Here is a 24,561-nt window from a genome sequence, read left to right as displayed (position 1 = left end):
GTATGTGTGGATATGTAGGGTAGGTTGAATTACTCATCTAAAGTAAGTACTTATTACTTACTAAAGTAAGATGTTAAGACTAAATGATAGTTTAAGATCCAGACCTTGGGAAAAATGCCTCTCGTCGGGGTAGAAAATATCCATGTCAGCATGTCCGTGACAGTTTGAAAGAATAAAATGCTTGTGAACTATCCTTTAGTTATAACTGGCTTTTAAAGTTTAATGTTAATGTCAGTGGTAGAAAAATATTACTGTATTAACCACTTCCTAAGTGTTATCTAATAAATAAGCACAGTAAATGGTGGCTGACCATGGAACTAGCAATCTTCTGGGAATGGTAATAAAGCCTGATTTTTGCTTTTGGTTTTCTTTTTTCTTCAATCTGCATTTAAGCACTGATACTTTCTTAATCTTTTTAGCTTCATGTGCTGTTTCCCTTGCTTTTCTTCTTTTGGCTGTAATTCATCAGGTGGAATTTGGCAGTTTCCTTTTAACCATCTCTTTTCTTACCATTATCATTGCTTTCTTTCAATGCTTTTCTCTTTTCTTTTGTAACTTAGTCTTCTTTCCTCTGTTTCCAACTCTGTATTATAATATTTTTGTAAAATAAACAACAGGGGAGAAGTTTTTAGAAGATTATCAAGTTTGTAGTATGTTAAAAAGCGTATTTTGACACAGCCACAGGATCTGCTAGAAACTCTGCTGCAGTTTGCAGCAAATTGCAGTGTGTTGTCCACACTGGATGAGAAGCCAGAGAATCGATTGTGATTCATTCTCAGTTTGCACACTTAATCTTTTGATCCTGAGCCTGCAGTGCATCTGACACTGCTGTTCTGGGCACAGGCAGTGCTTCAGGTTTCGCAGCAGAGGGAGGGACAGGGTGGTTTTATTACTGAAGCCATTTGGCTTGACTGTCTTCTAGTCAGTCTCACCATCTTTTATTGCAAAGTTCTGATAATTAGCAAATCTTAGTTCATCATTTGCAACTCAATGTGCAAAGAATGCCACATGTTAACATCGTTAGAAGTGTGTGGTAGATTTTCAGTGAACGTTTCCCATGGTGAAAGAGGATCCTGAGCCTTAAAGCCAAGGTTCATCCCTGGCAGCTGGTTCCACAATGTGTGGTGGTTCTTCTGGCTGTTCTCTTAACCATTGATTCCTGTTTACTTAGGCAGGTAGTAATAATTCCAATGTGACATTTTGCCTAGCAACACTTACTAAAAAATTTCAGTGCTGCCAGTACTCAAACAAATTTAAACATGCCAAAATTAAGATATTTCTACTTGCTCGGATTGCACAGTTATTTAAATGGGCTCTTATTTATTGTGTGTACTGCATAGTAGTACAGGGTGAAAATAGGAAGTGCTGTGACTGTTAAGCTGTGTAAATGGTATAAACACAGTATAAATAAGATTTCTTCCACAGATTTTAAATTCATTTTTAAAATAAAAATTGGTCTCTGTAAGCTGCTGGTAGGTTTTCCCCTCATTTTCTTAATGCTTTCGTTAATAATCTGATGAGCAACATGGGCAGACTAACCAGGAAGATGCCCAATCTGCACCAGAGTTCATTGTGATTTTTGACAACACAGAGTGATTGAAATCTGAAGCAAGGTCTTCTGCTTGAGGAGACTGTCCATTCAAGAGAGTTCCTGTACCTGACAAGAACAGGCTGTTGAGACCAGTAATATCATTCAGAAGAGAATCAGACTCTCTAGTTCTGTGTTAAATGAATCGAGAGCAGCCCTGCTGAGAAGGACTTGGGGGTGCTGGTGGATGAGAGGCTGGACATGAGCCCACAGCCCAAAAAGCCAGTCATGTCCTGGGCTGTGCCAAAAGCAGCTTGACCAGCGGGTCAAGGAAGAGGATTCGGCCCCTCTGTCATCTGGAGACCTCAGCTGGAGTGGGGCTCCCCAGCACAGGAAGGACATCGACCTGTTGGAGGGAGTCCAGAGGGCCACCAATATGATCAGAGGGCTGTAGCACCTCTTCCACAAGGAAAGGCTGAGAGAATTGGGATTTTCCAGGCTGAACAAGAGAACGCTGCAGGGTGACCTACTTGCAGCCTGCCTGTACCTTACAGGGAACTTAGAGAAAAGATGGGGCAAGACAAGAGCATGTAGTTACAGGACAAGGGAAATTAAGTCAAATTGAAGGAGAGGAGGTTTAGATTAGATATTAAGAAAAACATTTTTACTGTGAAGGTGCAGAGGTACTGGAACAGATTGCCCAGAAAAGTTGTGGATACCCCATCCCTGAAGATATTCAGGGCCACTTTGGATGGAGCTCTGAGCAACCTGCCTTAGGGGAAGGTGTCCCTGCCCATAGCAGTGGGGTTAGAACTAGATGATTCAAGGTCCCCAGTGCAAACCATTCTGCGATTCTATGACTAAAATGAACCTATGTGGTCTAATGATCTGCTGAACTCTTTAAGTTTTTGAAAGGGTAGAAAATTTCTCAAAGGCATACAGGAATGAGAAGCTCAGATCTAATGAAAAATCTTTTGATTTTCTCAGTGCCAAACAAAACAGTAACTTTTGAGGGAGCAGTTTAAGCAATTGAAACAACCTGTTTGGAGATAAATAGATCTTGTTGATGTGCTTGCTGAGTTGTGCTAACAACTTGCCAAGGTTGTTGTTTAGCTGCTTGCAATCGAGAGCCGGAATACCAAGTTCTCCCTTCAGAAATGTACCTGGTGAAACGAGTGGGGGAATGGAGCCATAGTTGTACAAAACCTTCTCCAGGGACATCCCCTTGTCGCGGGGGAGAAGCTTGCGTGCCCTCATGAGGTTGAGAGCTATGCTGGAGGTGGTTTGTGCCGCTGGTAGGGTCTCCCATGCCAGACAGGTCTCAGCTGAAGGGTCAGACAAAGTGTGTCCACTGGCAGGATGGGCTCGCTAGCCATCTGGCAACCATCCTAGGAGAAGGACAACTCCAACCTCAAACCCGGGCAGATGGAGCTCGTTTAGCCCTGTAAGGCCATCCATCTAAGAGAAGGATACTGTAACCAAACCTATGTCCTGAGGTATTCGCTGTCACCGTCCAAGCTCGCTAGGCCGTGACAGATGAACCTTAGGAGTAAGGGGTGGGGCCAGTTCTGCGCACGCTGTGCCTCGCCTGAAAGGTCCATTGCGCAGGCTGGAAGGGTTCACCCACATTGCAAAGCTCTGTAGCGACAGGTGAGGGTCGAAAACGGCAGGTGATAGGAAGCAGCTGGAAGCCGCAGACCCAACCCTGCATGCAGGCGGTTCAGGATATGGGTCATTACAGACTTGACCCCGGAGATGACAGTCTCTTGCGGCAGCATCCTGAATGACCAAGCAGCCTTTTCTAGGGACAGCACTGCTTGCTCCACATGGAGAGGGGCCTAGCAAAGGTGGCCTAAAACAAAGCTCATCTCCACACCCGGTTGGATAACCGTGGCCAACCGGCATCTTCCATGCGGTCAAACAAAAACAAAGAGATTTCAAAGGCATACACCTGCCTGCAAAGGTGTGCTCAAACTAACACTCGCATGTTGGAACATCAGAACCATGCTTGATACTGGGGATAGTGGACGTCCTGAGCGTCGTTCTGCTCTAATTGCCCACGAACTGTCACGGCTCAACATTGACATTGCTGCTCTCAGTGAAGTTCGTCTTCATGAGGAAGGCAGCCTTAAAGAACATGGTGCCGGCTACACACTCTACTGGTCAGGCAAACACAAAACCGAAAGACACCTTTCAGGAGTTGGCTTCTTGATTAAAAACTCCATTGCCTCCAAACTTGAAAATCTGCCGACAGGTCACTCCCATCGCATTATGTCCTTACGCCTCCCACTACACAACAAGCAACATGTTGTTCTTTTTAGCGTATATGCCCCAACTCTCCAAGCTGACCCAGCGGAAAAAGACAAATTCTACACAGACCTGCGCCGCCTCACCCAAAATGTTCCTGCAAATGATAAGATCATAATCCTTGGTGACTTCAACGCCAGAGTAGGTAAGAATGCTGAAGCCTGGAAAGGAGTCCTGGGCAAGCATGGCGTTGGAAACTGCAACGACAACGGACACCTCCTGCTAGAATTTTGTGCAGAACGGCAGCTCACCATCACCAACACTGTCTTTCAACAGAAAGACAGCCTGAAGACAACCTGGATGCATCCTCGATCCAAGCACTGGCACCTCATTGACTATATCTTAGTACAACAGAGAAATGTCAGTGATGTCCGTCATACTCGAGTGATGCCGAGTGCAGAATGTCAAACAGACCAATGCCTTGTGTGCTGCAAACTTAACCTCCACTTCAAGCCCAAAACTAAGAGAGGCGGCATTCCAAGGAGGAGGCTCCAAGTCAGCAATCTTCCAACAGCCACAATGAGAGACAGCTTCCAGGGAAACCTTCAAACTAGACTAGATCCCTCTCCTAAAGCGCTTTGGCAACATATTAAAAGTTGCATCCTGCAGTCCTCTGAAGAGTCCCTAGAGTTCTCCTGCAAGAAAAACAAAGACTGGTTTGATGAGAACAGTCAAGAGATCCAGGAATTGCTGAAGAAGAAGAGAACTGCTCACCAAGCACACCTTGCTCAGCCATTTTGCCATATAAAAAAAGCCGCCTTTCGTCTTGCATGCAGCAAGCTCCAACAGAAACTTCGAGACATCCAGAACAAATGGTGGCTCGACCTAGCAGAAAAGATACAACTATGCGCAGATGTGGGTGACCAAAGAGGATTCTATGAGGCCCTGAAAGCAGTGTATGGACCCACACACCAGCTTCAAAGCCCCCTACTCAGTGCAGATGGTCAAATGCTTCTAACAGATAAAACCTTCATCCTGAACTGATGGTCTGAGCACTTTCAGACTCTCTTCAGTGCCAACCGTGTAGTTCAAGGCTCAGCAATTCATCACATTACACAACAACTGGCAAAAAATTAATTGGATGCAGCCCCTACTATGGGAGAGACACTTAAGGCCATACAACAGGTGAAAACTGGCAAGGTAACTGGGGTTGATGGAATTCCACCTGAAATCTGGAAGCATGGAGGTCAAGCACTTCATGCCAAATTCCACGAGCTTGTTGTGCGTAGCTGGGAACCAGGTGAACTACCATCAGATCTCCATGACACAATCATCATCACCCTGTACAAGAAGAAAGGAGAAAAATCAGACTGCTCAAATTACCGAGGTATTACTTTGCTCTCCATTGCTGGTAAAATCCTTGCAAGAATACTTCTGAACAGATTAGTACCCACTATTGCAGAAGATCTTCTACCTGAAAGCCAGTGTGGTTTCAGCGCCAATAGGAGCACCACAGACATGGTGTTTGTTCTCAGACAACTGCAAGAGAAGTGTAGGGAACGGAACAAAGGTCTCTATGTAACCTTCGTTGACCTCACCAAAGCTTTCGACACTGTGAGCAGAAAAGGCCTGTGGCAGATCTTGGAATGTTTAGGATGTCCCCCCAAGTTCCTCAAAATGATCATCCTGCTACATGAGGATCAGCGTGGACAAGTCAGATATGGCGATGCACTCTCTGAGCCCTTTCCAATAACCAGTGGTGTGAAACAAGGTTGCGTTCTTGCACCAGCTCTATTCACAATCTTCTTCAGCATGATGCTCCAAAGAGCTATAGCAGACCTCGATGAAGAAAACAGCATCTACATCCGATATCGTACCGATGGAAGCCTATTCAACCTAAGGCGACTGAAGGCCCACACCAAGACCCTGAATCACCTTGTCCATGAGCTGCTTTTTGCTGATGATGCCGCCCTCGTTGCTCACACAGAAGCAGCTCTGCAGCGCTTAACATCCTGCTTTGCAGAGGCTGCTGAGCTTTTTGGGCTGGAAGTCAGCCTGAAGAAGACAGAAGTTCTCTACCAACCTGCACCTCAAGAAGTCTTCCATCATCCTCACATCACCATAGGCAATTCAGAGCTTAAGTCAGTCCAGCAGTTCACCTATCTGGGAAGTATCATTTCCTCAGACGGTAAGATTGACAAAGAGATAGACAACAGGCTGGCAAAGGCATACAGAGCCTTTGGAAAACTCCATAAAAGAGTCTGGTCCAATAAACACCTGAAGAAAAGTACAAAGATTAGTGTCTACAGAGCCATTGTACTGTCTACTCTTTTATATGGGTCTGAATCATGGGTCATCTACCGCCACCACCTGCGGCTTCTCGAATGCTTCCATCAGCGCTGCCTCCATTCAATCCTAAACATCCACTGGTCTGATTACATGACCAATGTGTCTGTTCTTGAACAGGCAGGGGTCAGCAGTATCGAGGCCATGCTGACGAGAACACAGCTGCACTGGGCAGGGCACGTCTCCAGGATGGAGGATCACCCACTGCCTTCCGAAGATTGTGCTCTATGGTGAACTCGCCACCGGCTGCCGCAAGAGAGGAGCCCCGAAGAAGAGACACAAGGACTCCCTGAAACAACACCTCAGCCTTGGCCATATTGACTGCCACCAATGGTCCACTCTGGCCTCCAATCGGGATTCATGGAGACACACCATTCACGGTGCTGCTGCTTCCTTTGAGAATGCACGGAGAGTCAGTCTTGAGGGAAAAGACAACGCAGAAAGAACCGTTCCCTGCCAGTGTCACCCAGGGAGACGTTCCGCTGTGCCTTTTGTGACCAGACCTGCCTATCCCGTATCGGCCTTTTTAGCCACCAGCAGCTTGCAGCAAGCGTGGGTAGTGCCCTTCCCAAATCTTCGTTCGCGCAGCCTAGCCATGATGGTGATGATGTACAAAACAGACTTTTTACCATCCTGTAACAGGAGAGGAGGCTGAGACCCAGCTGAATTTGTATGTGTAAAAATGAGAATGAGCAAATATGATTAGTCATTGGTTTAGAGGTGGATTGGGAAGCTTCAGTTTCAAGAGCACTGAAGTTATGGGGATCTTTGCAATGTGCTGTTAAAAGCCCAAGCTTCAACTTGCCTGATGGATTTGGCTGAAGAGAGAAGGACAGCCATTTCCTGTGCACTGTGTAACTGGCAGCCTTCTGGCAGTTGTGCAAATGAAAAATAGACAGCTCTAGGCACTTCTTAGATGATAAATGATGATTTCTTCAATCAGACTGTAGCAAGTTGAGTTGGTGCCCCTAAGTGCTTACAAAGCACTTTTGAAGCAGGCAAGTGGATATTGTGTTTTGGGCTTGAGTAAAAGAAAAATCCTGAATAAATTACTCAAGGAATCCCTGTATTTATCTGTCCCTGGGCACAGAGATCTTTAAAAGGCACTTGGTCTGTAATGACACATTCCTATGAGGAATTAAAGTTTGCCTGTCTAAAAAGGTTTTAATTTTTTTCATCAATTTTAATAATAAATTAGTGTGTGAATTTAGCAATAGTGTTACACAGATGACCAGTCAGAGCACACTGCCAGGAAGAGCAGTACTTGATCATAACTGGTACGGCTTTATCACTGGCTTCTGATTTTTTCTTTACTGGGGGAAGGGGATAAGGTTATTTAAAGATATTCATTGTATTATGGTAAGAAAGCACCACCTTACTATGTGAACAAGCTAGGACTGGATCTAGAATACACCCTCAGCCTTGCATAGCATTTAGTACCATGCTGCTCAGGCCTTACTTTGGTTTCTATGAAGATGTTTTCTCAGAATCAGGTTACTTCTTTCAGGCAAGTATTCCAGTGAAAGTGTATCCCTTCCTGAAATGCTGATAATGAAATAGCATCATTTGTTATCTGCTGTTCATGATAAGAGGAAGGAGGCATGTTAACTATCACTTGGGTATTTTAGAGGAAAGGTCAGCAGTTAACAGCTTTGTCTTGTTCTTTAGTCTGTTTTTTAAAGTAGAGATCTCACTGAATTTGAAATCACTTACTTAAGAAATGGAAGTAATGGGATTTGTCCTTTGTTTTCTGCGCAGGAACTGACAGAAGAAGGCCTTCCTTTCCTCATACTTTTCCACATGAAAGATGACTTGGAGAGTTTAGAGAAATTCCAGCAGGAGGTTGCACGACAGTTAATAGGTGAAAAAGGTTTGTAGTCACTCCTAATACTTTTTGAGTTTACTGGTATAATTTTTTTTCAGGCAACTCTGTAGAGTGGAAGCAAAGGCTAAACAGAATTCTAGCTCTAAAACTCTTGAGCCTGAAGGGCTTTATGCAGTTCTGACAGTGAGGACTCATTCCTTTGGAAAGTATTAAAATAGATAGACAATTTATTAAGCAACAGTGTCAGAAACCCTGCTTGTCTAAATGACTTTATGTGGTTTGAGAGGGCATTAAACAAAGCTTCAGTCTGTAATATGGAAAAAACCCTCCACTTTAAGAAAACCTGTTATTTTGGTTGTGTTAGTTATTTAGATGTATTTTCAAGTTTTGCATGTTGTATCTCTCTAATATCTCCACCTTTGTAATAGTTACAAAAGTGGTTAGGGTATCAAGATAATACTAAAAAAAATCTTAACATGGATTTTTGCCTGCTTACAATGTTCAGGTACAATAAACTTCCTCCATGCTGACTGTGACAAATTCAGGCACCCACTCCTCCACATTCAGAAGACTCCAGAAGACTGCCCTGTTATTGCCATCGACAGCTTTAGGCACATGTATGTCTTTCCAGACTTCGCCGACTTGTCGTAAGTATTTTAATTTCTGCATTTTATTTTGAGAAGAATAAAGGAAAAGGTGTGTGCTTATACTTTAATCAGTAGTATGGTAGGAAGGTGTGTAAATCTGGGATAGATAAGGCTGTCAGTGTGTGATTCAGTGTCAAAGTCTAAAAGGAACACACATTGGTGTGAAGTCACTGTTGAAATGGGGTTGTATTACAAGAAATCAATCTCATGTTGGTTTTAGATGCTGCTCTTTTATTTCAAAGTTTTGCTATTTTCCATCACAGTTAGGGATTTGGAGCCTGGTATGGTATTTCAAGGAGTGATCTAGATGTATCAATTATTTTAAAAGATTTAAAAGACTACATGGAATGTGTAAGTGCTCTTATTCAGGGATTACTGTAAAATGCAGCATGTAAGAATTCCCAGCCTCCTGGTTTGGTTTTTCCTGTTGTGAAGTTCCAGCCTTACCACATTAGTCTAACTCTGAAAAGCTGGCAGAGAAATCCCTGCTGTGTGGATTTCTGAAATCTTCCAAGTGCAACTTGGAAAGTGGCCGATCACTGTCATGTGGATCTAGATGAAGTACATGAGAGCAGAGTGTCAGAGTGCTCAGGTGAAATACCACTGATAATCCTCATCACATCAGCTGTCTCTTTAGGTTGCACTGCCTTGGAAGCAGATGTTCTGTCTCTCCTGAGGAATGAAGATGTGGAAACAATTCTCTTTAGGGGCTCTCAGTCCCAGACAAAAGCTCTGTCTTTGTCTTCTGGTTGGGTGTTAAACTAGTTTCTGTCTCAAAGGAGGCACCTGCACATACACTGCTTGTTAAATCCTGGTTGGATCCCTAGGCTGGGTATTTTGTTTTTGTCAAAGCCAGATTTAGCATGCAATATCAACGTAATCCCATGTCTGATTCTGCCATTCCAGGAGGCATTTTTCTATCTGAAATGCTGACATTTGGAAGGAGGGTTTGAACTTAACTTCTGTCTGTAATTCTCCAAAGGCTTATTAAATGTGGTCTCTGTTTGATGTATCTCAAATAGTGCTTTTCAGATATCTGAAGCTGTGTATGTTGAAACTCTGAGTGTGACTATTGTTCTCCTTGTAGTTCCTGTTCCTTTGAAAGATTTGTGTTCACCGCACATGCCAGCAAAAAAATAACAGGATATTTGCATTTTAAAAACACTCTTATTATTGTCACTTTTTAAACAGCTCTAAAACAAATTAATATCTCTTACAGTGGCAATAGACATGTTTAGTTTAGACTTTCATTTTATGTTTCTTATGTGTTCTGTTTCTGTGAAACACTATCAGAATAATAAGAGCTACTTGCTCGATGTGTGCCAGTTGTTACATACAAATGAAGCTGAAAGAGATGTCAGGATTGTGTGTGTGTGTGGCTCGGCTTCGCGAACGAAGATTTGGGAAGGGCTCTCCCCACGTGGGTGTGCCCTTCCAGCCTGCGCAGTGGATTTTAGGTGAGGCTCAGCGTGCGCAGAACTGGCCCCACCATTTAAGTCCTGAGGTTCATCTGCCACGGCCGAGCGAGCTTGGACAGTGACAGTGAAGTCCTCAGGACTAGAACCTACAGCACCCGGCATTTCCCAGGAGGTCTCCCATCCAAGTACTAATCCGGGGCTGACCCTGCTGAGCTTCCGAGATCTGACGGGATTGGATGTCAGGGAGGCATTTAACTGCCTGTCAGGATTGTAGACAGTTGCCTAATGATAAATAATTATTCAACCTCACTCTAGGAGGTTGAGCTGACACATAGAAATACCTAACAAACAGTTTGGAAACCAGGAGAGCTTGGAGCGCCTGGGTCTGACATCCTCGTTTGTGTGTATGTGAATTTTTGGTTTGGTTTGTCTGTTGTTCTTTGTCGCTTTGGGGGGGGGGGGGGCGGAGTGTGTGTTTGGTTTTTAATAATAGGTAAAGTCTTAATTCTGAGACTTTGATCTACCTGCAAGGATTTCTGCCACGTAAGTACATTTGCTGGACTCTTAGAAACTGGCCTCGGGCTGCCTCTTGCAATCTCAGTGCTGCCACCAGCCAATAGGGTTTGGATATGGCACTTTCACAACTGGCCTACTAAAAGATTTCTTCTCTCTTTAGGGAAATCATTGTCCTTTTGGAGAAGTGGCACTTCATAGGCAAATGACACCATCACTCAGTGTTTTATCCTTGTACTTTGGCCACCTGTCCCTGTTCATCCTGCTGTTCCAGGCTGGAAATGGTGGCTGGCAAAGCCAGCCAAGAGATCAGTTGTAGCTTTTGACTGAGAAAAGGCTGAGCCACACAAGGCTGTAGGCACCAAGTGCCCGTGTTGAATTAGGAGAGCAGAATATCTCCAGCAAGGTGCCTGCCCTAGAACAGGGCAGGAGCCCAGGGTAAAGCAGGGAGCAGTGATTCTGCTGCTCCCTCTAAATAGGCTAGAATGAACCTTCTTCTCTCCATCAGTACTAATTCCTCATCTTATCCAGGAAGGGAAGAGATGACACCCCTTTAAAGTACCACTGTAATACTGATTAGTAACAGACATTGCTGTAGTGATACCCTCTGACTCTATATTATGCTGCATTTTATCCATAGAGTTTTCTGACTGTGAAATGTTGCTGATAGCCTCTGACCACACTTTTTTCCTCTTTCCTAAATGGTTTGATGAAAGACTGCCCACAAAACCTGTCTCCATTCAGACATTACCTTTTGATTACATGCATAGTGCTTATGGTTATAATTTTTTTATCTCATCCTTAATATTTACTAGATCAACTCTTCACTTTGAGCTTTTTAGTCTATCTGGCATTTCACAAATAAAACTGGATGCTGTAGTTTAGCGTGTTTGCTGTGGGTGACAGTAGATGATCTCAGATTAGATTTACATTGATATCCTCCTAGTTCTTATCTCTGGTGTATATGCAGTTGCTGAGGCAGTAGAGAGCCTTTCAAAGATGTTTTGTCAATACTGGTACCCAACTGTCATTTGTATCTGTAAACTGTGCATTTGGAACCTGCTGTTCCCTCTTACATTATGGTTAGTGGGGAGCTGAAGTGAGTACACAATGAAGTTACCGGCTGGTACAACTCTGTGGGAGTTATTGAAAAGATGAAATACTTGCTGTGTTCTCAAGAGACAGTGGAAAGAAAAAGAAGCTGGTAGGATACCTTAGCATTTGGCTTCCTGTCCTCTCTTCGTTACCTCAAAGTGGGCATAGTGTGCTAGATAAACAAAAGTTGGCTACTCTAAACAGTGCACTTTCAAATCTGCTGTGTTTGGACTTCACTTGTAATAAACATGTGGGTGTTTCTGTTGAATTTGTTCCAGAATTCCGGGTAAACTGAAGCAATTTGTATTAGACTTGCATTCTGGAAAATTGCATAGAGAGTTTCATCATGGCCCTGATCCAACTGATGTAGCACCTGGTCAGGTAAGGTTACAAGAAACACATTTAATTTGGCCATTTATTAAAGGTGTTCTTTTTACTTGTCAGAGCTGTATTTTCTAATATGTTTGTACTTTTAATTTCTGTCTCCTGAAGGAGAAATCTGTTTACAGAAGTGCAACATTGCCACTTCTGCTTGGCACTTCCTTTAACTGTCTTTGAGTAAACGCAAGGAGAGTATTAGGGGTACTGTGGTACCTGTTTGCCTTGAACAAGGGAGGAGTATAGAATATCTAAGAATATGTTCTCCACTTGAACTGAAGATCTTGGGCTAGATGACCATTCTGACCTCATCGAGCTGCTCTTATGTGACTTATGTGATTTTTGTATGACTTCAGTGCAAAGGCTGATAGTACATCACAGCTGCATTATTTCCCAAAACCCACACTATTACAGGGTGCTTCTGAGGGGAAAGAACAATTGATTGAATGTTTTGTATAGAAAGTTGGCAATCCAAGCAGGAGACGGAGGCAGATTCTTAGAGCATTAAGAAAAGATGGATAAGCAGTAATAGGCCTTACTGCTTTTATCCATGCAGTTAACAAATGGCATTAGTTGTGCTCAAAGGCTGCACTTGACACTTTGGATTCCTCGTGGTTCTGCTCAAAGGTTGTCATGTTGTGTAATTACGTGCCTTGAAGTCACTCCTGGGATCTCTTCAGGAACACAACTACTAGATTGTTTTCTGGACAAAACTCAGGAGCACCTCAGTGTCAGGAAAGAAAGGACATGAGCAGCCCTGATTCCCTCTGCTCAGCCCAGTCTTCTGTGTCTTGAGCAGCCTTGTATCTTCTTTATACACCACTCAGCTCCTGTGCTTGGTGTCATGCTGAAAGGTGCAAATGTAACAGCCTGTCAGGGAACATTGTCATTACCTCGAGCACTGTTTAAAGAAATAACCACTTTTAAAAACTTCTTCCAAGTTACACGTTGCATTGTCTGGGCTCAAAGAGCCCTTTGGTCCCAGAGGAGACCCAGTGCCCTTGTGTTGGGATGCCTTGGGCCATCTGAGAACCCAGGGGTGAGGGACACAAACTATAGCTACAGGGTCATGTTCCTGCTGCTCTGTGGGATGTGTAAGGGTGGCACTGAGGTAAGCCCTGTGAATGCAGCCTCCTGTTGCCCTGCTCAAAGCTAACATTTAAAAGCATGAAAAGTTTGGAGGTCTTGCCTTGGCCAGGAGAATGACTGCTTTTGAATGTTGGCATGACTGACCGAGAAAACACGTGGGCTGAATTGTCTCAACAGTTACTCATTTAACTACTAGTTACCTGTTTTTCTCTGGTATTCATTGAGCAACCAGAATTCCAGTCAACAGGAGGAGGTGCAGAAACCAGGGCTGGAGACTGAGGCACAGGCCAGGCAGTCTGTCAGCTTGGAGGTGGACAGGTGTGCCTGAGGAAGAGACGCTCTGAGGCACTTGCTGTGAGGAGGAGGCTTGGCCAGAGAGAGGAAGCCTGCTGAGCTCTTGGATTCTGTTGCCTGCTGAGCTCTTGGATTCTGTTGCCTGCTGAGCTCTTGGATCCTGCTGCCTGCTTCTCTGGGCACAGACATGTAGCCTCGAGCTGCAGGCTTGCTCGAATCTATTCTGCCTTGAGAAATGCACACTCAGCCTGGGATGTTTGCATTCCATCTCCATATGGCATCCTGCCATCTTGTGGATGTGCATGTGATGGAAGTCTGGCCTTGGTAAACTGGAGGCTGCCATCTTTGCTCACCTACATACCTTGAATTGCATGGGGTTTGTGTTGGGGGTTGTTTTTTCTTAAGTTTCCATAGAAAACTAATTCTAAAATACTTTGTCAGCGATGTCACTTTTGCCCTGGTGCATCTCGTAATACACACAACACAAACTAGAATGCCCTTGAAGCAAGTGGTAGACAGACTCATGCAAATATACAGTGGGGTACATTTGAAATACTTCTAAATGATTTGTAAGTAACTGGTGTGATGACCTTTACCTTTGATATGAGCCAAAAAGAGAAATATCCTTAAATGAAAGTGCTTTCTTAGTGTGTCTGTGTGTGTGTTCCGCCTACTTGGGACTCACAACATGACTTCCAAAAAGAAAAAAACAACTCAGTTTGTGGGAATCCTGGACATTCATACACTCCCATAATTAATGCTAGAAACTGATTTAATGGAAGTGAATGATTATTAAAATTAGTCTAACAAACAATGTTACCGTTTGTTCTGTTTTTCAGCCAATTCAGGATTTAGCAAGCAGCCCACCAGAGAGCTCATTCCAGAAACTGGCACCCAGTGAACATAGGTACACCTTATTGAGGGAAAAAGATGAACTTTAAAAACTTGAAATGATCTTGCAAGCCTTTCAGACAGCAGCGTTGACTTCTGTGTGGTGGAAATAGTAAACCTATATTTTCATAATTCTATGTGTATTTTTATTTTGAATAAACTGAAAAATAATTTTTTTCTCCCCAGGCTTGTAAATACATTTGTTTGGTGGGTCATTCTGTACAGCATCTTTCAAACAGTACATTCTTAATGCTATAGTAAAATATCAGAGACCCATCCAGACTCTTGATCTAACTCTGTTCTGTAAAACTTTTATAATCCAAATGAAGGTATCCTTGCCAGAGACATGCTGTTAACTTGCACTACCCCATTAAATAGGATTTCTGGGTTGTTTTCTGTGTAACCTTGGTAGTATGTGCTTTTTCTTCTTCATGTGAACAGCTATCCTGGTAATCTATTTCTTTGTCACATCTTTCTCCAACTTAAGAGGGTCTTCTATTCTGGATACTTGGGAGGGGAATAAATTAAAGTTTTACAGAATCTTGTGTGGTGCTTTTACTGGCTGTAAATGTCCAAGCGATTAAACCACCCTGAATACCTTGTGAGGAGGAGGAAAGGAAAGGTTTAATGATAATGGCTGTACTTTGAATGAAGGGACTGTATTGACCTACTCCGATTCCTTGGAATTAGGAGTGTTACCCACATGGTTGTGTTAAAAGAATATGAATGTTGGAAACCCTTCACAGTAAGAGAGAACTGGGGCTGGACTGGCATTTGAGTTTTGTCAGTTCCAAATAAGTATCTGTATGTATGTTGGGATTATCTCGGGGCATTTTTGTTACTTGAGGTTTTTCCCTCTGGCTCCCTGCCTTTCTGGCAGACATTGTTCAAACAGTCACTGCAAATTTTCTGTTAGTCTCTTTTTCTGGCTTGTGCCTTACTGCAAAATCTTTGAATTCTGCTCTGAAGAAGGAATTGCTACTTTCCATGTGGGCTTTTCTGTTAGGAACACCAGCAGAGTATGGGCTTTTCCCAACTAATCTTCAAGCTGCTGGGTGAGATGAACTTACAGAAGCTCCAAGATGAACAATATCCGTTAATTTGTGGTGAATTGCTGGAGACTAATTACTACTGGATTTGTACAGTACACTTACTACAAAGAATGACTTGGGCCCCCAAGGTTCAGTGTCCTTAGAAGCGAGGTTGTTCTCTGGACAGGTGGAACCCTGGGTTCAGGTTTACTGAGCAGAGCACCCCACCTTGTGCAGTCACTGTTCAGGTTTCCTTTTGCCTCAGCTGTGGGTGCTGCCTGCTGAGCTACCGACAGACTTACGGGTCCAGTGCAGCTGTGGCAGAAGCTGATCCCAGGACAGCCTCCTGCGTAAAGCCCCTGCAGCACCAGCAACAGGAGCTTTCTAGGGGGCAATTCCAAGGACAGAGTCACTAGTGCCCACCCACACTGAGCCACAGCAAACTGAGCAGCTGCAGATTTGAGAGCTGAAAAGAGCATTGCAGGGTTTTGTTTACAGGTATACTTTTTGCTGGTTTTGTGAATCTGTGGTTTTGGCCTTCTCCTGTTCCATTCTCCACCTTGTGCCAAACCAAGCATTTTTGACAGCTGAGTCATACTGCCTTCCAGTTGGAATCTGAAGATCCGAGCAGGGTGTGGTTTTAAGGCTGCCACTTGTTATCTACAGGTGGTTCTATACAACTCTGGCACCTGAAATTTTAGTCAATTCCTGCATGGTGCCTGCAAGTACTCATCTTGTTTCTCTGAGGTTCCTGTTTTTCCTTGGGATTCTTATTTATAAATGCTGTTCAGTGGAAGATCTCTAAACTTCTCTTTCTGGAGAAAGATTGCTTCCTCATCATCCACCCACCCAGTGGCCGGTGCTTTCAGCTAGAAAGTGAAAAAGGTGAAGACCCTCTGCCATTCCTAAATCCAGGTTTGTGTTTCAGAGTAAGGACTTGTTCCCAGAGCTTTGGCATCCCAGCACTAGGTGGACACTTAGCTGTAAAGTTTCATGACAATTACACACTTCAGTGTGTATTCACTGGAATTGGACCTGATTCTCCTGGGTTCTTGATGCCCACTGACCTGGCTATAGCTGTGTTCAAGTGACCTTTCTATTTGCAAGCAGAAGGTTGAACAGCTGAAGTCAAGCTGTGCTTGCCTAACATGCTGCTGAGTGTCACTTGAGCTTTTATATGTCTGGTGATACAGAAAATTTAATTGCCTGGAGAGAGCAAGTACTGGACAAAAATCTAAGCTGTATTTCAAATTGAGCCCTTGGACTCTGATCATCTGTATTTTAACTATTTGGTGCTCAGCTTACCACTCCCTTTATTAACACTTCTCAAAGATTCCAAGGGAAATTGTCAAAAGTATTAGTATTATCCTATATGGAATGAAACCACTCCAAACTCTTTAATTGAAATTGCAGAGTTCATTTCTGAGCTGGCATGAGTGTACAAGGTACTAGATGCATGTGGCCCTTCAGGAACTTGTATTAATTTTAGTCAATGCAAATATTTCAACAGCCAAAGCATGTGTTTGGTAATTCAATACAGGATTCTTCAATCTTGGTAAGGCAATTATTTCAGTAATATAAAATCTGGGCGGGATTAATCTTTTAGATGCTGAAAGGAAACAAGCCCCAACATGCTCAGTAAATGCTACAACCAGTCTCATACGAAAAAGCTTTTATTTGGTCTGAAAGAATTATTTATATTTTACAATTCTTCTGACTAACATGCCTAGCAATTTAAATGCTAGTTTGGTTACTCAGATGCTGATGTTTCTTCACATATGTAAATAACCCACCTATTTTAAAAAATCATAGCTTAAATAACAGTCTCCCACATCTCGTGTGTACACAATGCTTTGAAATTGCTTCCTTAAAGACACAAGGGGAAGAATAGTTTTCATGCTAGACATTTCATAAAATGAGTGCATACCAAGCTGAATTTGTGTAAGCTGGGGCAGGAATTCAGTCTTATGAATTTAGATTGTCGTGGCATTAATGTAGGTTGGGGGGAGAGGATGGAGTCACATCACTGATGTGGCTGCTGTCATTTAAATGCAGGAGGTTTCACAACATACAGGAGGAAAGCAGATACAGTAGTTTAAAATGATACAAAGAATCTACCACAGTTTTTGATTAAAACCACTTTTTTTCCTTAGTGTCTTCCTCTAAATATAGAAAATAAATATCAACAGAATGAACAGCCTATGAAGTTGTCACAAGCTCATTAACTCTGTTTAGATCCGAAGTAGATGCGTTTAAAGAAAAGCGCTTTTTCCCTGTCAGGAGCAATGAGCTGAATTACTCGGGTCATGTTTTCCACTCCAGCTGATTTCACCAATGGAGGCACCATGGCTTTAACACATGCAATTACTGGTGAAAACTGTTCTTGCACACATTGCTTCCCTGAGCCTCAGACCTACTTAAAATAGACATAATGCTCTGGCTGATAGTAATTTAAAAGTAATAAGGAAGAACTGCTCAGAAGTTATTTGTGCTGTAACTAACAGTTGCTTACAGTGTCTGTAGGCACAAAACCCCATCATCTGTCATTTGCAGACAGTGATTTCCAGTGATGATATCAAAGTACTGGTTATTCAAAACGAGCTCTTTCTACAGTATGCTTCCTTGGACAGTGTTCCCTGCTAGGGAGCCTTATCCCAACACTGACTCCAGTGTGCACCTCATAAAACTGGACTCAAGCAGAGCTCGGGATGAATTGACCAATCTAAGAAGTGGCTTCACAACCTCAGTCTCCATTCCCCCCCCTCCCCCACCAAAAACAGTAGCAGCAGTAGTGTGGGAACTGTTGTGAAAAGACGGAGGTAGGACCATGTGCCAAACAGCAGATTTTGTGACAATAGTACAAGTATGTGACAATAAGAACACATTGACACTTCTCTATTTAAGAATGGCTGCTTCAGAAGCAAAAGGCTTCATAAGGATGGTAAGATGCTGCAGCACTGCCTTCCAGGGAAGCTGTTTAGCTCTCCCACCAGAGTGCTGTGGGTTCCAGGAGACAAGAAGCAAGGGCAACACCTTGCAGTAAGTGCAACTTAAGCAAGATGAGGCTTCAGGTTCAGAATGTCAGAGCTTGGCTCTTCACTCTACATGGTGTTCTCAGGACAAGCCAAGGAGCTGAACAACTATGGAAAATTACTATCCTCCAGAAGCAGTTCCTGCAGGGTTGCTGCTTAGACTGTTTAATTCACAACTACACTTTGAGCAAGGTGAAAGTGTACTTACAAATTAAAAATAAGGTACCTGAAAAAGAGGAAAAGCTGGTTCCAGTGCTGATCTGATATGGCTGGTGGAGGCAGGTGTGATATATATGATATATACATGACTTTTTTTCCACATTGCTCACCCAACATTTTCACCTTCTCTTATGACAACTGACACTTTCCCGTGCATTACTAAGTGCACATAGTCATATCCCAGAGATTTACACAGGAAGTTTGGGAATCCGGATAAATGAAAGTAAATTTAAAATACTATGACTATGAAAGACTGATGGCGTTTATTTCCTTTCCTTTGGAGCACTACCATAAAAGCTCCAGCTTGTCAAGGCATTCACGGGAAAGCACAAGGGTTTTCCAAGTATCTCTTTTTATATCATCTGCAAGACACTTTGTGCAAAATTGGCATGAAGCACCTGTCACCCATCATTACAGATGTGCATATAGCTCATTTAAGGATTTTATAATTAAAAGTTATCCATGTAATTTTCAAAGGACTGATGTCACCATGTCTGAAAAGAGAAATTCTGACATGACTGTTTCAGCCCTCCCACGAACAGTAATGTCATCAAAACTCACACAACTCAGCCTTGTATTTAAAGCATAAGGCTGCAAGTCTGTCATTAGCGTGGCTACTACACTGTTGTTCCTGGCCATAATGAATCTACACTTCAGCTGGATTTCTTGGCACTTTGGTGAGAAAGCTCTGGACAGCTGGAAGAGACCTGCTCAATCATTTTTTGTTTTTTCCTTTGTATCAATTTTCCACCTGTGAAGCCCAAAATCCCACCACCAAGTGCAGCTGCAATTCCTGCCACTTTGAAGCCTGCAAGGAGACCAATAGGACCCCCCACCACTCCACCAATGACTGCACCTGCCACAGGCAGAGCTGCCAGCTTGTATTTCGCAGCCTGTAACGGGAAAAAAAATACAGTTAGAATACTTGCCTGTGGTGATGTGCATTTTCCCCTCACTGCTCTTGGCAATTACTTGAATGCTCAGTGATAAATAAACTTTACAAATTAGTATTTTAAAAAAGATGCTCAACTATCACACATGTATGACAAAATGTACTAAAAACAATTCAAAATTGAGCTGTCTCCTGTATGCAGTTGTGAACCAGGTCCTTTGACATGGTTCTGGCTTTAATGTACACTGGGTATGAGCTGGTTGCATCATTAAATCAAATAAGAAACTGAGAAAATGGTCACACTTTTCAGTAACATGTCTGACTCGAGGCTTGGGGCTTATTTAGCAACTGACATCTACATGGAAGGGTATGGAAATGACATCATCAACCTCTTGGTTTATGTCTATGTGATTCAGTCACCAAATGCACTTGTCTTTGCAAGTAAACCAAAGCAGCCTCAGAACAGCACTAACAAAAGCCCCCCCAAAATTAAATAATTGTATTTCCTAGTAGCCTGGATGTGACAGAAAATTACAAGACAGATTGATTTATTTTTTTTCTCTGCTACCTGTGGGTCATTTCTTCCTTATTTTCTTAATTGCTGGTTCCCTCAGCATTAAAGACGGCAGATCAATTGGGTTAATAGAGGATTGCTGGGAGGCAGAGTACCATTGATTGGCCAGCAGGAGCACAGCCCTACCTTCCCCAGGTTTTTGGTTCCCTCTTCAACATTCGCAGCAGCACTGTTGACATGGTCTTCAATCCTGTCAATCTTCTCCTGCTGAGACTAGATGCAAAGGAATTATGAGTGAGGTAACCTGCTGGGAAGCAGCAGTGAGCCAATACACACCATTTTAATGCCTGTAATCAGGGCCCCACAGCCACTTTCATCTGCTACCCACTGCATCCAGCAGCCCTAATGGTGCCTCATGATTAGCATCTGATAACCTCTGCTGAAACTACAGACTTACTTTACAAAAATCTAAACTATTAACTAATAATATGGTGTGAGAATTAGACAATGTCTTGCTGCAGTTAGAGAAAATAACCCAAACCCTGTGATTTCCAAATCTTCTCTGTGAATAGATGAATTCGCATTCCAAAGGGAAAAATAATCCAAACTAGCCTTTTTGTTTCCTGCTGACTTTCATGTTCAAAAAATATTCTATAAAGAGCATTTATAAGATCAGTACAAACTCCAATATACAAAGCTGCATCAAGAAATCTAAGCAGAAGCGTTTAATTGCAACATTAAGTGACTTAACTTTGCATTGAAAATACACTTGATGTTGCTCTGTATTTTACTGTTTGATTTTACAAAAACATTTCATCCTTTCTCCAAATGCAGGCAGATTCCCCTGCAGTCTCTCTCAGGGAACACTGGAGCGGAAGATAAAGGGGTCTGTGGATTTGTTTGTTCTTATTTTATTCTCAGCAGTACCCAGGCTGTTTTATGTCACAAAATAATGAGACAGCTGATGTTCAGCATTAAAATAAAAGGCATTCTGAACTTTGCCTTCTTCTAATTCAGAAACTGCTGAGTCCACCAGCTCTGGTATCTTCATCTACTATGTGGTCCACACACTTTAGATGCTTGGTATTATATCTAATGGTGGTTACACGTAAACTCCAGAAAGTCCTGGGAACAGGACCTCTTGCTTTAACCTTTAGGAGACTAAATGAAATTTTTTGCAGTCCCTCCCCAGCCTCACGGTTCTTAGTTTATTTGTATAGGTGAAGCAGCACATACTTGACAGAGAGGATAAAATCTACCTTATTTATCCCTACTATCCCTATCAAGGAGATTAAAGAACTCTCCTAGAAGATGGGAACTGTGCATTTAAATACCCCGTGGCAAAGGAAGTACTAAACACTGGGAACAGGGTGTGGATGATGAAGACTTTTTGGCAGTGTTGTGAGAGCAGACAACGAGCATGATAAAAGTGAGGGATTTTTCTGGTACCTCTGATTAAGTTAGAAAAAGTACCTGAGAACCACCCACCTTGTGCAGTGACGGCTGTTGCCACCATTAGTTAGAAACTGTAACAGTTAATGGGTAGAAGTCTGCAGTTAACACTAGAGCTTCTACTAAGTTCAGCTTGTGGCCACTGCCTAGAAGACTGTAGTTGTTCTAGTCACAAAACTCAGGAGCAACTACCAGCACTAGTGCTGAAGCAGAAGACAACTGGCTCCTCAAAAAGTTACCTGGGCAGAGCCTGAATCCACAGGAGAGCCACAGAATCACCTGCGTCAATGACTCACCAATGTAGGGAAGGAAGAGCTGTTAGTTTTGTAACCAGACAGAGCAGCAGAGTAGTTAAACTAATGCTTTTGACCATTCTTCTTGTAAACATTACATGCATCACCTATGGCTTGGACAGTGTCTAATGTCCCTCTTTCAAACTATGGGTGTATTTACCATAGGTCCCAAGAAGCAAAGACAGCACTTTTGTACAGGCATCTCGGCTCACCGTGGGGAAACTGCTCTGCCTCTACTGGCACCTTCCTGAAGTTCCCAACAGTGACTAGAGTTTTGTAGCCTTTAATATTGGAATAAATTCAGTTAATGTTATTTTGCTGTTCTGTTGCTTTGATCAAGTGACATTAGCCCAGACTGAGCAGGTTACGGGCAGAAGTGTTGCTCATCCTTTTTCTGTGCCCACCTAAGAGTAACAGTAACCCATTCACTCTCTTTTTGCACAAGACTCTACATGGATAGAACACAGAATTAATACTCACGCTGACTAAGACAGAAAAATCAGTCACCAACTGGCTGAGCTCAATCAAGTCCTACAAAGAGAAAACAAATGTTATTTTGTAATAGTTGCTAAAAACAAGAGCACCAATGTGGCAGTAAGGGAGTTCCAACATACCTCTTCTAAACTTTCCCAGGATTCGGCTGCATTTTCCTCTTGAGGTATTTCCGGAAGACGGGAGTAGATCTGGATTAAACTTTGGGAGCCATCCTTCACTTCTGTGTTATATAAAGTTTCTGAATGAGAAATTCACTGAATCAGAATGCAGGTGATGTGCAAACTTTCTCACTCTTGAAATTTTTTCAAGGGTAACCTGGTACGTAACCTAATTCAAGCCAAGCAACAGCCCTGAAAATGATCCTATAGGGAGAAGTCTTACAGCACTAGGCAGTTTCTTAAAAGGATGTTACTGACAAAGAAATAGATTCATTTCTATCAGCAGAGTTTCATAATGAGTCCTGAGAGTGATATTAAATTATACTCCTGAATTCAAGGTCATTTAATTAATGTTGTATAGATTGGGCTAAGAAAACTGAGCCTGGGACAAAAGCTTTTCATTTACATATGACACATAAAAACACTGCACTTCCAAAACTGAACAGACAGTTATTCACTGTATGATTATCATTCCACTGGTTTGAATTTCAGCCACTTGTGGCTAAAAGAATCTGGAGGAAAAGACTTCCAAAGTAAAAGCAGTAAAAAACAAGTAACGTGCTCAGCATTCAGTGCTAGATCTGGTTGGGTAATGGTACAGTGAGGACAACAAACATTTGCAGCTCAGAGTTGTACACAAGATATTTTCAAGTATGTCCCTTTCTAAATCACCTGGACTGAATGCAGAAGAGTTTAGGATGAAGTACAAAGTGGAAAAACCGGGGAATGAGAGACAGTGAGGTGGCATGGGGGAGAGCAGATGCAATGAACAGACACACAGGTACCTCCTCCAGTCAGAGCCCACTCTTGAGCCACTACAGATGTAATGGACGTGTGTAATTGTGGACAAGGGATTAAGTGGTAATAAAGAATAGTAACAAACAAGTTTGGCTTGTTGTAACAAGGATTAAGAAAGAGCTTGACAGTCTTAAAGGCAGACTGGAGAATGTATGTAAACACACTGCAAAGACCATGTTAATTCAGACAACTTCACTTTCTGGCTTTAGTAGGACATGGGTTTCCTTCCTTGGAAAGGGTAGTCTGAAGAGAGAGCTTATTTTGGGGAAGGCTGGTTAGATATGTCTAACAATACTAAAGTGTAAATATTGTATTAAAATCGTTACAAACAATGAATGTGTAAAGGTATAATAATATTATACAACAGTAACAGATACGAACAATGGAAAACAAAATATAATCACACTCATAAAAAAATCAGTAACAGTGCATGCTTGTTCATGGGATTAATTTAAGATAAAATAAAAATTATACGTTTTCATAGGATTTGTCCATTTCTCAACCTTTTTATCCCAGTATCTCAAAATACATTAAGGACCCATTTTCCTGTTCTCAGATCCATAGAAGTCTGACATCCATGAAATGGATATTCAGCTATAACTACTAAGCAAGCAGAGTAAAAACTGCAGTAAGCAATTTGGGGGGTTAATTTGGGCTTGTTTTGCTTTCCAATTATTTCTACCCCTTTTCCTTTAAGAATCCAGACGTGGAAAGCCCTTCACATTCTACAATCATCACCTGTTCTTCCAGAACATATTTTGATTTATAACCTCATATTAATTAATGTTTTACACTCAGTTCTAAAATACTGCTTTCTCCTTTTCAATATAATTAATCATATATTCAAATGTGTGCATTTTTTGAAAAAACAGTTCTGCTACATACTCTGACATTTATCATTGGTTATGAGTATTCTATTTCAATCCCACACATTCAAGAAAAATTAAAATTTTAATTTGGTTTACATGTTATTTTCTAGTAACTAAAAACTAGTGGCGAAAAATTCCTCAAGAAAATTCTTCACTCACTTCAAAAAACTAAGGTAAAGAACAAGAAGGGTAAGAGGTGGCCACATTTGGACTGCAAGTATGGGTTAAGAAATTTATATTCACTAGTTCACTTTTTATCAAGTCTAACCAATTTTAATAGAATTGAGAATGGAAGTGGCTCCACCAGTTCACTTACAGCATCTCCACAGAAATGCAGTAATAGAAAACACCTCTGCAGATTTCACAGAGGAGCTTTGCACCTCATTACACTTGAGATAAAAATCTAATGCTCTGCAAGATTCAATATTGCTTAAAAGATTTTAGTAATTTTAAGAGTGTAGTCTCACCTTTTGTTAATATTTGTTTAATATGCAATTAAATTCCACTTCTATTGGCCCTCAGCTGAGGGTAGTGAAT

The 24,561-nt window shown here is 42.2% G+C and overlaps 2 protein-coding genes across 6 annotated transcripts in view; one reads left to right on the top strand and one right to left on the bottom strand.

Annotated features, from left to right (window-relative positions):
* Positions 1-14,816, top strand: part of ERP44 (endoplasmic reticulum protein 44) — a 59,422-nt gene extending 44,606 nt beyond the window's left edge. The window contains exons 9-12 of the mRNA XM_071554971.1: positions 7,880-7,991; positions 8,452-8,593; positions 11,898-12,000; positions 14,220-14,816. Of these exons, the coding sequence (XP_071411072.1) occupies positions 7,880-7,991; positions 8,452-8,593; positions 11,898-12,000; positions 14,220-14,321 (459 nt within the window). The 3' untranslated portion in view covers positions 14,322-14,816. The remainder of the gene's footprint in view (positions 1-7,879; positions 7,992-8,451; positions 8,594-11,897; positions 12,001-14,219) is intronic.
* Positions 14,817-16,957: 2,141 nt separating this feature from the next.
* The window catches only part of STX17 (syntaxin 17), a 33,716-nt gene continuing 26,112 nt past the window's right edge, over positions 16,958-24,561 (bottom strand). For 4 of the 5 annotated variants that reach the window (XM_071554964.1, XM_071554962.1, XM_071554963.1 and 1 more), the window contains 4 exons: positions 22,319-22,437; positions 22,185-22,235; positions 20,146-20,232; positions 16,958-19,446 (listed from right to left, as the gene is read on the bottom strand). In XM_071554964.1, the coding sequence (XP_071411065.1) occupies positions 19,207-19,446; positions 20,146-20,232; positions 22,185-22,235; positions 22,319-22,437 (497 nt within the window). In that variant the 3' untranslated portion in view covers positions 16,958-19,206. The remainder of the gene's footprint in view (positions 19,447-20,145; positions 20,233-22,184; positions 22,236-22,318; positions 22,438-24,561) is intronic. The other variant, XM_071554965.1, reaches the window with a different exon arrangement.

This window comes from Pithys albifrons, chromosome 4, assembly GCF_047495875.1.
Source record: "Pithys albifrons albifrons isolate INPA30051 chromosome 4, PitAlb_v1, whole genome shotgun sequence".
NCBI lineage: Eukaryota > Metazoa > Chordata > Aves > Passeriformes > Thamnophilidae > Pithys > Pithys albifrons.
Note: the sequence above shows the minus strand (reverse complement) of the source record. Positions and strands in the feature narration are given on the sequence as shown.